The sequence below is a fragment of the Physeter macrocephalus genome, chromosome 12 (assembly GCF_002837175.3).
Source record: "Physeter macrocephalus isolate SW-GA chromosome 12, ASM283717v5, whole genome shotgun sequence".
NCBI classification, from domain to species: domain Eukaryota; kingdom Metazoa; phylum Chordata; class Mammalia; order Artiodactyla; family Physeteridae; genus Physeter; species Physeter macrocephalus.
Genome location: NC_041225.1, coordinates 32,360,333 through 32,379,398, shown reverse-complemented (window position 1 = coordinate 32,379,398; position 19,066 = coordinate 32,360,333). Strand labels below are relative to the sequence as shown.

General features: G+C 39.1%; 1 protein-coding gene across 3 annotated transcripts in view; it reads right to left on the bottom strand.

Moving 5' to 3' along the window:
- The window catches only part of TAF1B (TATA-box binding protein associated factor, RNA polymerase I subunit B), a 59,500-nt gene that overhangs the window by 16,480 nt on the left and 23,954 nt on the right, over window positions 1-19,066 (bottom strand). For all 3 annotated transcript variants that reach the window (XM_007127651.3, XM_055089039.1, XM_028496675.2), the window contains 2 exons: window positions 14,929-15,028; window positions 1,626-1,773 (listed from right to left, as the gene is read on the bottom strand). In XM_007127651.3, coding sequence (XP_007127713.1) covers window positions 1,626-1,773; window positions 14,929-15,028 — 248 coding nt within the window. The remainder of the gene's footprint in view (window positions 1-1,625; window positions 1,774-14,928; window positions 15,029-19,066) is intronic.

Sequence of the window (19,066 nt, the reverse complement as noted above, 5' to 3'; positions counted from 1 at the left end):
ACACTGGTCAGAAAATAGTGCCACCCTCGTCTCTGTCCAACAGCAACTACGTGAGCTAGACACTTTCCATAACCCAGCCCGTGTCAGTCACGTGTTGGTAATTCCTTGTATTCCTTCCATATCTTAGCATTCCCATTATAAGCTCAGGATTTTGGAGTATATGAGAGAACACAGGAGCTTTCCGTATTTTGAAAGAACCATCAAAAAAGTAAATGAAAAAACCAAAATCCAAAACAATAATCTGATCTATGTAACATGCCAAAGTGCAGAAACCAGACTTTACAAATTCTGGAATCTTTTGTTTTTTAATTAATTAATTTATTTATTTTTGGCTGCTGCGTTGGGTCTTCGTTGCTGCGCACGGCATTTCTCTAGTTGTGGGGAGCAGGGGCTACTCTTTGTTGTGGTGCGCAGGCTCCTCATTGCGGTGGCTTCTCTGTTGTGGAGCATGGGCTCTAGGCACGTGGGCTCAGAAGTTGTGGCACGCAGGCTCAGTAGTTGTGGTGCACGGGCTCTAGAGCACAGGCTCAGTAGTTGTGGAGCAAGGGCCCAGATGCTCCGCGGCATGTGGGATCTTCCTGGACCAGGGCTCGAACCCGTGTCCCCTGCATTGGCAGGCGGATTCTTAACCACTGCGCCACCAGGGAAGTCCCCAAATTCTGGAATCTTAATCAAATAGCTAGTGACTTCTGAAATCTTAACCAGAGACACACATTCCTTAGCTTAATAAATGATGTATTTGAAAAGTTTGAATTATTTTCCTTTTTAAAAAAAATATTTTAAAAATACAGACTTAATATTTACATTTGCGTATACATGTTACTCCAATTTATGTTTATGTTTATAGTTAAAATTATACCATACATACAGTTTTACATATTGCTTTTTTCATATAACATATGTATTTTCCTCCCCTATTAAAAATACGTTCAATCACATTTTTTTATATTGCTTAAGCAATAATACAGTCACACCATGTTTGTATTTTCTGTTAAGAATAGAAATCCTGCATTTCTCACATTTCTAGTTTAGCAAGAAATTCAGGAATGGATTCCATCAGCAGATTCCGTTCGGGTTACATGTGTCTTGGTATATTGTGAACAACAGCTAGTAAGGCTGTCTTCACATTCTGTGTTTCATCCTACCAGACTCGGATCTCCATTTCTTTTAGGGACTGGAAATAGCAATATATTAGTGAACAACAAAAATGTTACCATAGATTAACTTCTGGGATTTTTAAAATTAGAATTCTTTATGTAATAATCATGCTTCATGCAAATGAAGAAGTGCTCCTTTTCTGGGGGGAGTGGGTGCCTAGGTAATTAATAACACATACTGAAACATGTGTTACTTTACTTGTACTCAGAAAACTTACTGTAAAAACCGAACATATTCTCTCAAACTTATCCCTCACACCAAAATAGAACTCATTATTTCTGAACAGTGTCCTTTTACCCATTTTAAATGGTCCAAAATATTTTAAGAAAGGATTTTAAAATTAAGCTTCATGGTACTATGGACCCTGTTAGGTGACTCTAATAGTCTCTGATTTGAGAAGATGCAATATATTGTTCATAATAATTTAGTAAGTCAAAGCTTGCTCATTATATACACCACAGACTTACCAGGGAGATTGACTTCCATCAAGTATTTCATACACAAGATGTTTGGATGAAGATAGCAGTCTTCAGTTATGTCTGGAAAACGTGGCAAATCTAAAAATGTGGCAACTTCAATTATTTTTTTATAGATATCTTCATAGTTAGGCCAAGACTGGAATGAAAGAGATAGTCAAGGTAGCAATTTTCGCAACACAAATTATTTTAAAAACTACTTTCTGATTTTAAAAGTAATATGGGGACATCCCTGGTGGCGCAGTAGTTAAAAATCTGCCTGCCAATGCAGGGGACATGGGTTCGAGCCTTGGTCTGGGAAGATCCCACATGCCGCGGGGCAACCAAGCCCGTGCGCCACAACGACTGAGCCTGCACTCTAGAGCCTGCGAGCCACAACGACTGAGCGTGAGCTCTAGAGCAGCCCGTGAGCCACAACTACTGAGCCTGTGTGCCTGGAGCCCACGCTCCGCAACAAGAGAAGCCACCACAATGAGAAGCCCACGCACCGCAACGAAGAGTAGCCCCCGCTCACCGCAACTAGAGAAAGCCCACGCGCAGCAACAAAGACCCAACGCAGCCAAAAAATAAAATAAATTTTTCAAAAAGTTTTTAGAATAAAAAACAAAAAAAATAAAAGTAATATGTATTCATTGAATAAAATTTAAGGGGAAACGCCCATAAATCCCAAATATCCTCACTAAGCAGTTTTAAACAGTAATAGTGGTAAATTAAAATTCTATCTGGCTCACAAAACTCTTACTGGCCTTACCCATGGTACAGTGAAATCATTGCTTCTTGCCAATCATGGAAGAATCTGGTATACAGCTGCAACCCAACTGGAGTTACTATGTCATCATAATCACTCCAAAGCACGACTTCCCTTTCACCCTCCTTCACCGGCACCCTCTCGCCAATCTTCAAATTCACAGCTAACAGATTTAGCTCAGTGTTACATAATACTCACATGCTTCTATGTGAGAGATGACACCAGGGTTTAAGTCTAATAGATAAAAATGTGCAATTCAAACTTCTATTTTCCCACATTAATAGCCTATAGGAGTGTCTTACAGAATTCAGGAAAATCTATGAGCTAATATTAATAAATTAATTCTGTTCACTTTAAGATCACCCTCGTAGTTTATTGGGTATGCTACTTATATTTCTGCAATTTCCAAACATTCTTCTTATTAATACTACATATAATTTTTCCTCATTTACTCATCCACTCACATAAAAATATTAAATTTAGAGTCTATTCTATGCAAGATACTTTGGGAAATATAAAGATGAATAAAGTGATCTCTTCAAGGAGTTTATACTCTAGAAAAGGGATCAGTGTACAAAAATAACTATAGGATAAGATAGAAAGTTATCGAGTTCTACAAGCAAGATTTTTTTTTTAAGGCTTATGGGATTTCAGAAAAACTAACATTTCCGATATGGTAGGACCCCATTAAAACTAGGCCTGAATACAAACATTCTGGAAACCTGTTTGGCAGTATCTGTTAAAGTTGAGTGTGGACATATTCTACAGCAAAGCAGCTCTAGCTACATATAGCCAACAGAAATGTGCATGCATGTCCCTGAAAAGACAGGCACTAGAATGTTCATAACACTATTTGTGAAAGTCCCAAGCTAGAAACTACCCAAATGCCATCAACAACAGAGTAAGTACAAGAATAACTATCTAGTAAATTTTGATACAGTCTCACAATGGAACATTATACAGCAAAGAAATGAACGCTCTACATGCAACAGTATGAATGAATCTTCAAAACATAATGTTAAAAGAAGTCAGATGCAAAAGAGAATGATTCCATGTATGTAAAGTACAAAACTTAGCAACTCAGCACCGAGCTTCTAGTCTATACGGTTAGAATTCAGGAGAGTGATTGATTACTCTTGGAGTCGCGGAGGTAATGACTGCAAGTGAGCATAAGGGTGGAGCTCCTAGGGTGCTAAGAAGGTTGTTTCCTGATCTCGGGGCTGGTTCAGGTTATGAAAATTCATCAGGTTGGGTACATTTGTGATATGTTCACTTTTCTGTATGTATGCCTAGTTAAAAAAAAAAAAGTGGTAAGAGAAAGATAATATCAGTTCAGTAAACTATTTTGTGTAACAGAATCACTTCATACATCACCTTGTAGGAGAAATAATCTAATTGACAAATTCAGAGTTGGAAAGACCTTTAAAAGTATATGGTCTAACTTCACAAAATCCCCAGCAGGTATATGTCTAGCCCTTCTTATAAATCTCCAGTGATGGGAACTCAATACCTTCCCTGAAGGTAGTCTATTAATCATTAAAAAAGTTCTTCCTTATTCTAAGCAAAAATCCGTTTCCCAACAATTTGGGCCAATAATACCATTATGTCATGTCTTGCCCATTTTCTAAATGTGTGAAGGTGTTTGGAAGTCAACTGAAGGAATGAATATTTTTCTGTTAAATGTTACTTTGGTACATTCAGCTCATATGCAATTATAAAGCACAAGGACATGATTTATAATGGTACAAGAGCATGCTTATAGGGACTTCCCTGGTGGTCCAGTGGTTAAGAATCCATCCTGTGGGCTTCCCTGGTGGTGCAGTGGTTGAGAGTCCGCCTGCTGATGCAGGGGACACAGGTTCGTGCCCTGGTCTGGGAAGATCCCACATGGCGTGGAGCGGCTAGTCCTGTGAGCCATGGCCGCTAAGCCTGCGAGTCCGGAGCCTGAGCTCCGCAACGGCAGAGGCCACAACAGTGAGAGGCCCGCGTAACGCAAAAAAAAAAAAAAAAAAAAAAAAAAAGAATCCGTCCTGCAATGCAGGGGAAGCTGGTTCGATCCCTGGTCTGGGAACTAAGATCCAGCACGCCGCGGGGCAACTAGGTCCACGTGCCACAACTAGAGAGCCTGCGTGCCACAACTAGAGAGCCTGTGCACTGCAACAAAAGATCCCGCATGCCGCAACTAAGACCCGATGCAGCCAATAAATAAATAAACAAATATCTTTAAAAAAAGAGTATGCTTATAGAAAACAATCAAAGTGTTAACTATGCCTGATTTTACTTTGCCTGAGGGTACAACCTTCTTTGTATTGTATTTATTTTGATACCACTATTTCAATGTCTAAACTCTTGAGTTTTATTAGGAAAAAAAAAAACGCTTTCAATTAGCTATATTATTAACATATGATTAATCTGTAGCTGAAGAATACAAAGTAAATTTCTGTCAATCCAAAATAGCAATGTGGCCTTTCAAGTCTTTTTTTAAATGTTGAGATACAGTAATTCTACTTGTACACTAAAATACTATTAATTGTATTCTAATCTGTGAATTTAAAGGAGAAAAAAGGAAAACATATATTCTGTGACTTCTGGCAAAAGCTCTTTTTTCTTTATAAAATTAACTTATTTAGACATCTGCATTTCACACAAAATGTGAAGCATCTTTTCAAGTTAAAACAATTAACATTACTGACAAGATTTATGGCAACCCTAATCCTTTCAAATAATGAAGGTAGGAGATGAAATTAAGTACTTTTATCTGCAAACAAAACAAACACTAGAGCAGTGAATGTTCCCCTTTGAAAAATAACCATCTCAAAAAACCAATTTAATAGATGATAAATTCATGACAAGTAACTGCAAGGTCATTAATGAAAAGGAATCTGGTAAGCTAAAAACACCTAATATATGTGTAAAACATCCACAATAACATCCGCTCCCTTCCGCCTCCGACATCACTTGAAGTGGTGGCCCAATTGTCCCAACAGGGCTGGCTATGGACTAACCTCCCTAGACATCTGCTCCTATTCCAACCAAGGCAGGCCACTCTTGAACCACTAGCTCAGCAGAGTATCCAACCTTGGGCAGAAGGCTGGGAGTACTGTTAACACAGCATTGTTTGAGAGAATATGATCACAGTGTCACATTTTTCTTTCTGTCCCATTGTCCTTAGCCTGGAGAGGTGAATCAGGCTCTGATTTTGACAAGATTGCAAAACATGGATATATCATAATTACAGTGAACATTTAATGACTGCGTTAGAATAGTCTTACTTTGACTTTTAGAAAATGCACGCATGTACAGAACACACCCGAGGAAGGGGTCTCATAGAAGCTGCTGGGTCTTTGTATTTTCATACAAAGAATCTCTGAAAATACTGAAACGAAAATCTCTGAAAATCTCTGAAAATGATGGGGAATCTCTGATGTATTAAGTAGAATAAGAGGACTACCAGAATCCTGTTTAAAACTTTGCATATTTAGTTAAGGTATAATAGTACTTTGTTTTATACTGGTCTTTGGTTATCTGCTAATTAGTCTACTTTTTACCTCAAATTTTTTGTGGAATAAGATGTAATAACAAAAGAACGACAGAAGCAGAGATAAGAAAACCAGTCTGTACTGCTCAAAGCACCATTTCTATCAGTACCGCTTGCAAGATGCTTGCATAAAATATTCCTAGATCCCACACCAGACTTAATAAATCCATCCCTAACACTAGGACTAAGAATCTGTAGTTTAAACAAGCTCTCTACAATATTCTTGTGCAAAAAATAATAATAATAAAATAAAATGAAGTGGCTCTCAACCTCATTTTTCTTGTAGCCTGGAAGAGACCCTCAGATGGTTTTACTTCACAAGCTTGAAAAGAGAAGCACACCTACAAATTCCAGTGATGGTTAAGATGTTGTGGGAAGCCAGGAACAAAAGAACACATCAGCTGGTTTCTATTCATGCTGCCTGGCAGTAGTAATTCTGGAAGGGAGTGGGAGTGAGGGAAACTGAGAACACCTGTTATCATTACATTCGCCTTAATTTCCCTCAGGTAGATTTCAAACCTGTTAGATTATTACTCTAACAAAGATTGCACAAACAATCCCAAGAGCTACACATGGCCTACAAAGTAAGATGGTGAAAAAATCTAGAGTTTGAAGACTCAGAGTGTTATCAAACCTTGATCCAACAAGACAGTCATTTGGAGAGGCTGAAAGAGTGACTGACAGCTCTGGACGAGTCTTTTTCTTCCTTCAACCAACAGGACCTAGTTTCACAAAGGGTGTAAGATTGCTCCAAGGCAAAGTGAATCATCATGGCGAAGTGCCACTCAGTGGGTCTGGCTGAACCAGCATTACATCTTCTCTTTTTACTCATCCAGAGAGGATGCTGTTGATCAACACTCAAAATACTGGAGAGGCGCTTTGGAATGAATTTCCAGGTTCCTCTTTATTACTTCGTGCTGAGTCTAGTGAGGGATCATGAAATGACTAATTCTTGAGAGGGTTTAGAATTACTGTCAAGGACCATGGTAGAATAACATGTATGTTACATATTAACTGTTAAGAAATTGGTCTGTGGGTTTTCAAATACATAAAAATAAAGAAAATCAAGGCTGAAAAGATAGAAGTATCCCTACTGTGTGTTAAGTCACTGGCAGAATAAATTCTATCTGTAATAGAGATAGGCGTGTCTAGGCCCAACCTTGGTTCAAGTGGCGATTTGACTATTTGGTACTCCGTATGGAGATGGTAACCCTGAAAAAGAATAGATTTTTAGTTTATTCTACCAGATGAACTGAAAGATTTTTGCTAGAAGTAACTGATGCTTCAAATCAGCACCACACTTCAGAAACCTGACTCAAAAATAAAGCAGCAGAAGAGGCAGAGGCAGAAAAAGGAGGAGGAGGTTATCTTTAAATTAAACACAGACTTCCCTCGTGGTGCAGTGGTTAAGAATCCTCCTGTCAATGCAGGGGACATGGGTTCGAGCCCTGGTCCGGGAAGGTCCCACATGCCACGGAACAACTAAACCCAGGAGCCACAACTACTGAGCCCGTGCACTGCAACGAAAAGTAGCCCCTGTTCTCCGCAACTAGAGAAAGCCCACGTGCAGCAACCAAGACCCAACGCAGCCAAATAAATGAATTAAATAAATAAATAAATTTATTTTAAAAAATAAAAAATAAATTAAATAAATACGGAAAATGAAACAGCTACCTACCAGGAGTTGGGAATCACAACTCAGAAAAAGGAGATGGTTGGAAATACTAAAACTTAATTTGCACACCTGTCTCCTCTCCTAAACTTTGCTCTTAAGTCACGGTAATCGCAGGAAGACTCAAACTCTTATGGCCTGCTCGTTAGAAGAAACAAACCACATCAATACTCCGTACTCTGTATTCCATTACCCTATGTTTTAAAGTGAGTTTTGTCAGATTTGTTGTTAGTGGGACAGAGGGGCCCACTTAAATATTAACAGAACAATTTAATGGAAAGAAACAGTTCACACAGGATAAAGGTTTAAGGGTCTTTAAAGCTTTTTCCCCCCCTTCCTTTGATTTGTTTTTAAGGTATGCTCAACTTTCTGGAATAACAAAAACAAAACAAAACAAACACAGAAGAAAAACAGTCCCGAGCAGCCCCCACACACAAAACTCCACTGGCATTATCTTCATCACCATCTTCCAGAACAATTGCACCTTTTGTCCTTTCTGGTGGAGGTACAGCTGCCGAAGAAGCCAAGACTTAGTAGAGAAAGCTAAGACATGGAAGGAGGAAAGAAAATGCTTCCTTTGTTAATGAAAAGCTGTTTCCACTTAAAAGTTTCAACATACTATGGAATAGTGAATGCACTTTTGTAAGCAAAGGCAAAGCATACAATGAAGAAAAGCTGCCTGTCAATTAAGTAAACAGTCATTTGAAGACATCCCAAACCTTCTCCATTTTTCTTGAAAAAATGGGGGAGGGGAGGAAGGGAATATGGACTACTACTAGACATGACTGAGGAGGTGTCTAAAAGGTATAGTAAATATGACACATAGGGCTTCTAGAGTGGTATAGATTCATTTAATTATAATACTAAGAAATCACAAGGCTAATATGTTTTTTAAAAGACCACAAGGCTATAATAAATTGTTCTAGCATGCATTAAAAACGGAGTGCTTGGGAAAGCATTTTATTGAATTTCACAAATATTCCAGTGAGTTTATTTTCCTTCATGAAGCAATGCCTTAAGACAGGTAAGGACAAGCTAGAGTTTCTGTTACACAACAGCAGGCTCTTGTGATAAACCTGATTACAATACCCTGTCAGAGGTGAACTTCCTGCTTTGCTATTAAAAGAAAAAAGTACAGTGCCTCACCCTTACTTATTCTTAGTGTTGTTTTGAAGCAAAGATTCAGCTGAGAAAAAGCTAATGCTACATGCACCTGTTAACCCAAACTTAAAACAAGACTTCCCATTGCAAAGGAAAATTAACAAGGAATAAAAATGTCAGAAGAAATGACAAAGCACTGTAATATATTATTCATGGAGGAAGGAGAAAATGAATTCCACATGCATTATGATTCACAAAACAGTTCAATTCGCATTTTTAGTCTGCTAGAATTATCTTAATGGTTGTAAATCTATCGGCAGTAGCAAAAAATACGTTTTTATGTTCAATGTCTAATCTTCTGGAAGTTTGTGGTGAATACATTATTTTATGTGAAATACAGCCTTGGTCCCGGGGATGAGATCATTTCAGAGACATGCTGTCGACTTGCACAGACCAAGGTAACCTTATGAATAAACACGAATTTATGAACTGATGACCAACTGAACAGGAGACAGTTATTTGTTTGGCCCCAGGATCAGAGCTGGGAAAAACCTATCTGAGTCCTTCTTTAGATGTGCCTGTCCTCCAAATACTCTGCCGACTGTGCAATACCAATGTTCAAATTTCACATACCTGTACTAAAGCAGATTAAAAGCTGGTATCCAAAAGAGTAGACAATCCCCAAATAATTTTGATTTGATTTTGGCAGGGTTACGTGATTATTTTTGTAGCAGGCTAACCTTTGTCATTATTCAGTTTTCCTTAGATGAGTATAAAACTTGGTTCTCATTCCTTCTCTTGGGAAGCAGAGGTAGGGGGAGAACTGGGCCGAGCATGCTGGGTACTAGGGGTGGGTACTGGCACGGGATCAAACTAAATCACAGATATTTCACATGAAATCACTGGTTTCACTTAGCAAGCATGAGGTAGGATTCTCCTAAAACAAGTATCATCAATGTAGCCTCAAACACACATTTTCTGACTAGAGTAATTTACTATTGGTTTCAGTATATTGGTGAACAGTACAAATAACTGATAAGATTATTTATCTCACACACTGGTTTTCATGAGTGATACTGACACACCCATAACTCAGTTTTTTGTTTTGTTTTGTTTTGTTTTGCGGTATGCCGGCCTGTCACTGCTGTGGCCTCTCCCATTGCGGAGCATAGGCTCCGGACGCGCAGGCTCAGCGGCCATGGCTCACGGGCCCAGCCACTCCGCGGCATATGGGATCCTCCCAGACCGGGGCACAAACCCGTGTCCCCTGCATCGGCAGGCGGACTCTCAACCACTGCGCCACCAGGGAAGCCCCATAACTTGGTTTTTTAAATGTCCTTGCTTATAAGCAGAAGTTATATCCCTTACACATTTACCACTAAAATATCAGTGGAATGTTTTAATTTTTTCAGTCAAATGCCACTATTTAATAGCCTCTGGGTATATTATATAATAAATACAAAAGAAGCAGTCTGGATGTTTACTACTTAGGTGGAAAAAAATCCCCAACAAATCTATTTGAAAGCTTCTCTAAATAAAGTATTTAATTCTGTTTTTCAGCTATTTCAAATCATTTAACCAATAAACACAGAGTTCTTACCATGTATACATAAGTATTATATATTAGGTCTTATGTATGATAAAATAGAAGCATTACACATGATTCCTACTCTCAAAGAGTAGTTAGGGATGCAAGAAATATACAAACAAAGCCGACTGTTACATCTACCAGTGTACTCCTTCTCTAGCCCTCCCTCTCTGTGCCTCCCCCTCCAGAGGTAACTAGTATCCTGAATTTTGCTTACCATAAACTTTTTTTTAAATAGTTTTATCATGCACATAAATATATTTATATAAATATATTTAGCTTAACTTCTTTTGTGAGCTAAACAAAAATGATATCATACTGTATGTAGCTTCCTAAGTCTTGCCTTTTACACTCAATAGAATGTTTCTTAGAGTCATTCCTGTTGCTTGTGGCTGTAGTTGATTCATTTTCATAGTTGTTTAATATACCATGTCTGATTATGTCACATTTTATCCATTTTCCTGTTGACAGACATTCAGATTGTTTTCAGTTTTGTTTGTTCTGTTTTTTCATTACCTAGCTGCCTTCTTTAGCCTTTAATCCCAAACACAAAACTCCATCAATAGAAAACTAGTCAGGTAAATTGTGGCATATCTATACTGTGCAGCTCCTAGAAAAATAAAAAGTTAATAAGTAAATTGCAGTTATATAAGAGAATATCCTTATATCTTAGAAAATATACACTAAAATATTTAGGGATGATGGGCCATGATAAATGTAACTTACCCTCAATGATTCAGAAATAGAATTACATAGATAGATACATAGATAGGGAAGAACAGCACAAAGGATAAAATAAAATATTAATAATAGTTGAATCTGGGTAAAGGATATATTTTTATTTTTGCAGCTTTTCTATAAATCTAAAATTATTCCAAATTAAAAAGTTTATTTTAAAAAAAGCTCTCTAAGATACAAGTGAAAAAGATAAAGTGCAATAGTTACTGTTACCAAGACATAATCTCATATATTTTTATGCTTATACTTTCTATCAAAATCTTTACAAGAAATCACTCCCCTATTTTACATACACCTGTCCCCTCAACTCAAGATTAATTTAAAAATAGTCAACAAAAGAGATTATTACTAGGCAAGTATTTCATAACACTCAGCTAAAAAGCATCTGAATATTGACTCTATTTCTAAATGTCTGAAAATGAGTATTTAGAACAATTCTGTTTCTGCCCTTAAAGGATTAACTACTATGGGAAACTACTACGGGAATTGACTTCCCATGATAAACAGAGAACTGGAAAAAATATATGAAACAACAGTTTTAGGCACTGGATAACAGGAAGCACAGGACTATATAATCGCTGAGAGAAGAGAAACAAATGGCCCCAGATTACTGCCTGGAGGCAGTCTCCAAGCTGTAGTGCAGGGAGCAGGGAGTGAAACAGGGCCTAGTGGTCTTGCTGAGGTAAGCAGAGAGAGATTAGAGTTCCTGGAAGCTGAGGTGGCTATAATTTGCAGGCAGAGTACCAATGAGGATAAAACTGCAGAGAGAGAACTCTGGAGGTCTGCAAAGGGGTCCTCTCAAGTCTTTGGCTGAGTACCAATCTGTGCATGTGTGAGAAAAAACCTGAGGCCAGGGGAGAAAAAAAAATCATTGGATTTTTCCAATGAATCCAAACAATTCTCAGAGTTTGCATAAGGCACCAGCTGGAGTGGAGAGACTTCATAATACTGGGGGCTCTGGGTAGAGTCTTCCAAAGGGACACGCCTTAGTAACGGGGCTTCCTTAGTCTCACAATATAGGCTCTGGAACAGCCATTAAAAAAAACAAGCTTCTAGGGCTTCCCTGGTGGCGCAGTGGTTGAGAATCCGCCTGCCGATGCAGGGGACACGGGTTTGTGCCCCGGTCCGAGAAGATCCCACGTGCCGCGGAGCGGCTGGGCCCGTGAGCCATGGCCGCTGAGTGGCCACAACAGTGAGAGGCCCGCGTACCACACAAAAAAAAAACACACAAAAAACAAAAAACGAGCTTCTAAATGATCAAACTGACATCTAAGTTACCTAATCATATACCAGAACAAAAATCCAGTACTCAGCAACACAAAATTCACACTGTCTGCATCCAATCAAAATTACCAGGAATGCAAAGCAGGAAAATACGGCACATAATCAGGAGATCAGTCAATAGAAACAGACCCAGAAATAACAGAGATAACAGAATTAGTAGACAATAACCTTAAAGCAACTACTGTAAATATTGTCAATAAACTGGAGGATGTAAAAGAAAACATAAACATAATGAAGGAAATGAAAAACATAAGACTAAAATGGAACTTCTAGAAATGAAAAATATAGAATCTGAAATGAAAAAAGTACTAGATGGGTTTAACAGCAAATTAGACATTCAAGAAGTAAAGATCAGTGAATCTGAAGATATCATCACAGAAACTATCCAAAACAAAACACATTGAGGAAAAGAAAAAGAAAAGAAGCCTTAGTGAACTGTGGTCTAACATGTAGTTGCAAGGAAGGAAGGAGAGAAGGAAGGAAGAGAAGGGAAGAGAAAGGAAGGGAAGGGAAGCAAAGGGAAGGGAAGAGAAGAGAAGAGAAGAGAAATCAGACAGTCCTGTAGAAAGAAACATTTTTAAAGTGCTGAAGGAAAAGTACAAACCCAGAATTCTATACTAGTGAAAATGTTTCTTCAAAAATGAAGGCAAGGGGCTTCCCTGGTGGCGCAGTGGTTGCGCGTCCGCCTGCCGATGCAGGGGAATCGGGTTCGCGCCCCGGTCTGGGAGGATCCCGCATGCCGCGGAGCGGCTGGGCCCGTGAGCCATGGCCGCTGAGCCTGCGCGTCCGGAGCCTGTGCTCCGCAACGGGAGAGGCCACAACAGAGGGGGGCCCCCATATCACAAAAAAAAAAAAAAAAAAAAAAAAAAAAAAAAAAAAAAATGAAGGCAAAACTAAGACATTTTTAGACCAAAAAGTGCCAAAAGAATTCACTGCCAACAGATCTGTACTATAAGAAATGTTACAGGACTTTTTTAGACAGGAAGAGTGCCAGAAATGGCAAAATGTGGGTAAATATGAAGTAGTTCTTCTCATTTTAATTTCTTAAAAAGATAAACAACTTTTTAAAGCAAAAATAATTCCAACGCATTGTGGAATATCTAACAGGTAAAGATAAAATGCTTAACAGTAAGGGATGGGAGGAGGGAAGTGGAAGTGTACATATCCTTGTAGGGGTCTCACACTGTACGTGTACTGGTTTATCATTATTTGAGGCAGACTGTGGTAAGGTAAAGGTGAATTTTATAAACTCTAGAACAACCTCTTAAAAAAATAGAGGTATGGTTAATAAATCAATAGTGGAGATAAAATGGAATCATAAAAAAATCTTAATTCAAAAAAGGCAGAAAAAGAAGAAACAAGAAATTAAGACTAGATGGGACAAATAACAGTAAGATGGTACAAAAACAGAACAAAAGACCATACAATGAGTAAAAGGCCTAAAGCACTGTAGTTCCAAGTCTGAGACTACCATCTGCATGACCCTGGCAAATCATTCTACCTGTCTGAGGTGTTTACTCACATGTAAAATTGGGAAGATGGTGAACCATACTGATGCAGGGGTTTAGTAAGGATCATAAATGTCTCTTGAATTAAACTGAAAACAATGTGAAAGTTGTGAAGGTTAGGAAAGCCTATGAAAATAATTCCTGAAGTGGGTAAACGGAGGATAATATTTAATATTAATATTTAGTACACTGAAAACCTTCTGATGAAGAGCACAGGGAAAATAACCTTTGGGTACTACAAATAGTGATAAAGGCTCATAATTTAAAGGACAGAAGCGCTGCCATTAGAGACATCTGAAAAGAGATCTAGAAGAAGACTAACACAAGCAAAGGACTTAAAATAGTGCCTCCTGAGGGACTTCCCTGGTGGACCAGTGGTAAAGAATCCACCTTCCAATGCAGGGGATGCGGGTCTGATCCCTGTTCAGTGAACTAAGATCCCACATGCCGCGGGGCAACTAAGCCCATGCGCTGCAACTACTGAGCTCATGCGCCTCAACTAGAGAGGCCGCGTGCCACAAACTACAGAGCCCACACACCCGAGCCTGTGCCACAACTACAGAGAGGAAACCCACAAGCCACAATTAGAGAGAAGCCTGCGCGCCGCAATGAAAGATCCCGCATGCCTCAGTGAAGATCCTACGTGCCACAACTAAGACCTGACACAGCCAAAAATTAAATAAATAAATAAATATATTTTAAAAATATATGCCTCTTGAAACAACATAATAACTTTCATCTCTTTTCTCCAAAGCAACATAGTGTGCAAATAACAACAAAAAAATACTGTTTTTTAAATTTGAAATTACCTAAAGGTCTCTATATAAAACTTTTAGTCTCAACAATACACCTGTTTGCAATGCACACACACCTCACATTATAGCTGTATTTTGAGGATTGCGTAACCTAAAGGATTAGATGTAGCCACATAAGGAAAACAAAAGATAATAATTCTACTCTTCATTAAATTATGACTAATGTCCATATTTGAACAGAACAAAAACTAGATGACATTTTTTAAAACTCCAACACCAAATAAGTCAGGAGAGGAATATAAATCACCAAATTACTCTTGTGTCTTATAAGTGACTACAAAGTAAAAAAGAAAATAACTTACCTCAATAGCAAAGATTCCTTTGTCACGCCCATATAATTTCATCTCTTCTGGAAAATGCTGAAAAGCATTTATATAAGGAATATGATCCTCTTCAACGAATCTATATTTTTAAAAAGAGTTTCAATAAAAGATATGTACTGATTTGGCAAAGTAAACAAAAGAGGTAAAAATGTATTTCAAAGACAAGGTAAGAATCAGTTGAGTATACCGTATATCCTACATATATGTAAGGATAATTAATCTGAAAATATCTATTATTCTCTGTACCCTCGTGTGGAGAAAACATTTAGTTGATTAATAATCTCTTAAGTTTCTGCTCAAATAGACAAAGTATTTGTAAAAGGTGTGTTTATCTGATTTGTCAATTTACCACCAGGCTTGCAGACATGGCATTCCTTCCTCCTATCCCTAGTTCCTCTCACATGATTAGCTCCTACTCATCTCTTAAATCACTTCTTCAGCGAGACCTTCCTTGATCCCTGTTTTCCTTGTTAGAATACCTCCTTGCCCACCATTCGGTCTCCAGTACCTACGACAGTGCACCGTAGGTGCCTGTCACTGGAAGAACAATTAAGCAAAGGAACATTTGTTCACCACTCCATCTCAATGTCTGGTACATAGTAGCTGATCAAATATTTTGAGTAAATTATTGAGTTTGAAGAAACTAGCACATATATATAAATAAACACTCATACATACTTATTTACAATTCATTCATTCATTCAACAGAAATTTATTGAGTACTATATACCCAACACTATTCTAGGCTGGGGGATACAGCAGTGAACAAAACAGTAAAATATTCTTGTTCCCAAGGAGTTTACATTCTAGTGAAAAGAGAAAGATGGTTGGAAACAAATAACACAGGTGGAAGCAGGGAGACCAGGAGATCTTTTCTATACTTAAAGCAAGAGGGTAGTGGCTTGGGTTACCAAAACAAATAAGTGAAATTTATAGTATGTCAGATAGGAAAAAACGGAGGAAGAAAAATAAAGTAGAGAAAAATAGAGAAAGAGGGATGGGCACAGGCTAACAGCATCCCATATACCCCTCCTAATCAACAAACCACTACTCCAGGCACGTCCCCTGGAAACACTGTCTCCGCTTATAAATATTATTATACTTTTCAAAAGTTTCAGTCTGTGACAGACTGGAAATTTAACAAATTGGTTCTTCATTACAGGTAATTTAAGAAGCACTGCATTAGAGGAAAGTTGTGTCTACCTGTAAAACATATCCTGAACCCCTTCACCTCATTCCATTTCCATTACCACCACCCTAACCCAAGCCACTACCCTCTTGCTTTAAGTATAGAAAAGATCACCTGGTCTCCCTGCTTCCACCTGTGCCTACCTAGAATCCACTTTCCTCACAGTTGCCTGAGTAATCTTGAAAACATTAATCAGATTATGTGTCTCCTGCTAAACTCTTCCAGTGGCTTACTATCACACTTAAAGCCAAACTCCCAGTGGGAATGGGGTTTCCTTTTGGAGTGATGAATATATCCTGGAAATAGAGGTGATGGTTGCACAACCTTGTGAATATACTGAAAACCACTGACTTGTACACTTTAAGAGGGTGAGTTGTATTGTACATGAATTATACCTCCAAAAAAAAAAAAATCCAAACTCCTAACTTGGCTTACAAAGACCTACATCTGGCCCCTGTTTATTATCTCCCTGTCCTCATCTTCCTACTCCTCCTCCAAGTTCTTACTCCCATCACTTCAGCCTCCTCTGCTCCTTGATCACATAGAGCTTGAAACTGCTTTAGGACCTGGCACTAGCAGCCTCCCTCTACCTGGAATGCAAGTACTTCAGATATTCAGCTGCTGGTTCTATTTTCAGTCAGAGCGCAGCTTAAACTCCACCTTCTCAGTGAGGCCTTCCCTAACAACCCATGTGAAGTAGCCATCTGGTCATTCTCTATCCCATCATCCTATTTCCATCTTCTGAACAGCACTTCACTGTCTGATCGTTTTTTAATTTATTTGTGTATTTGCTCATCTGTTTCCTCCTCTAGTCTTAAACTTCACGAGAGCAGGGACTTGATCTATATATGGTTCACAACTGTATTTCAGGCATCTAGACTCTAGAACAACACCTGTGTATAGTAGGTATTCAATGAATATTTGTGGAACAAATACATGTTGGCTATTTTTATTTATTATTATTGTTATTGTTAGGTAGGTAGGGTTCTTTAAAGGCTATCTAAGGGTTATGAATTTATCCTAAGGACTACGGATGCTGCTAAAGGATTTAAACAGGGAAGTGACATGCAGGATCAGTATAAAATGTATGGGTATTGGGGCCAGGCTAATAATATATTCCCTTCAAATCAGTGTTCTTTAAGTAGTTTTCCAATAGTAGTTCTCAAACTTTAGCATCCATTAGAATCCCCTGGAGGGCTTATTAAAACAGAGACTACCAGGCCCTGTCCCCAGAGTTTCTGATTCAGAAGGTTAGAATGGGTCCAAGAATTTACATTTCTAACAAGTCACCGGGTGATGCTGACGCTGTTGTTCTTGGGACCACACTTTGAGAAGAACCTGTGACTTAGAGCTCTTTTCCAAGAAAAGCAGAGAAAGAGGATCAGTGGTGAAGTCTCTTCTCCTATTGCTCCAAGCAGTTAAACTGGGTCCCAAATTTGTTTGTCCCACAGAGCAAAATAAAAGCCCTCCAGCGAACTAGATCTAATCTCCTCGAAGGGAATTCCCCTTGGAGGGGGAAGGGAGGAAAGAGGGAGGAAAGGAAAGAGGGAGACAGAGGGGTGGAGAGAGAGAGACAGACAGACAAAGGTGCAGGATCTTACCCCATCCTTCCAACCACATACCGTATTCTCCTTGAGAAAAATTTTCGGGCAAATATTACATTCTCCATCTTGTGAGATTTCTAGGAGAGCGGCGTTACCCCCTTACAGACGGCCCTGCGTAGGATGGCTAACCCTGTTATCCAGCTCCAGAGACATGATTAGACTGCTGTTTCTAGTAAGATCCCTCTGGTTTTCAGGAGGAAATGGACAGGAGTGGCACAAGACTCACTTGGAAGGCTGCTAAGTAACCCAGGTGAAGAACGAGGGAATCGGGGAAAACTCGTTTGAGAGTTATTTTGGAAGCATAATTGAGAGGACATAATGATTAACTACATGTAGAGAGAGGAAAGAGTCAAGGATGAGTCTCAGGTGCCTGTATGGGAGGCAACACGGCGCAGGTATTTACGAAGAAAGGAAACACTAGAGGAGGAGCTGGATTGAGGAGAAAGATGATGAAGGAGTGTCCAGAAGGCAGGTGAATATATGAATATATGGGTCTGGCCCTCAGTAGGCAACTCTGGGCTGGAAATCCAGATTAGGGAATCATCATCATACAGATGGTAATTAAAGCCTTGGGAAAGGATGAGATCACCCAATGAGGGCATACATAACAAGATGAGGTTTTTATTTATTTATTTATTTATTTAATTTTTGGCTGTGTTGGGTCTTCACTGCTGTGCACGGGCTTTCTCTAGTTGTGGTGAGCAACAGCTACTCTTCGTTGCAGTGCGTGGGTTTCTCATTGTCGTGGCTTCTCTTGTTGCAGAGCACGGACTCTAGGCACGCAGGCTTCAGGAGCTGTGCCACGTGGCTCAATAGTTGTGGCTTGTGGGCTCTAGAGCTCAGGCTCAATAGTTGTGGCACATGGGCTTAGTTGCTCCGCGGCATGTGGGATCTTCCTGGGCCAGGGCTCGAACCCGTGTCCCTTGCACTGGCAGGCAGATTCTTAACCACTGCGCCACCAGGGAAGCCCCGAGGTTTTTAGCTTAACAGTAAAATTCACTGAATCATGGATTCTCTGCATGTACTGTTTTTTGTGTTTTCTTTTAAACATCTTTATTGGAGTATAATTGCTTTACAATGGTGTGTTAGTTTCTGCTGTATAACAAAGTGAATCAGCTATATTTACACATATATCCCCATACCCCCTCCCTCCCACCCTTCCTATCTCACCCCTCTAGGTGGTCACAAAGCACGAACTGATCTCCCTGTGCTATGCGGCTGCTTCCCACTAGCTATCTATTTTACATTTGGTAGTGTATATATGTCCATGCCACTCTCTCACTTCGTCCCAGCTTACCCTTCCCCCTCCCCATGTCCTCAAGTC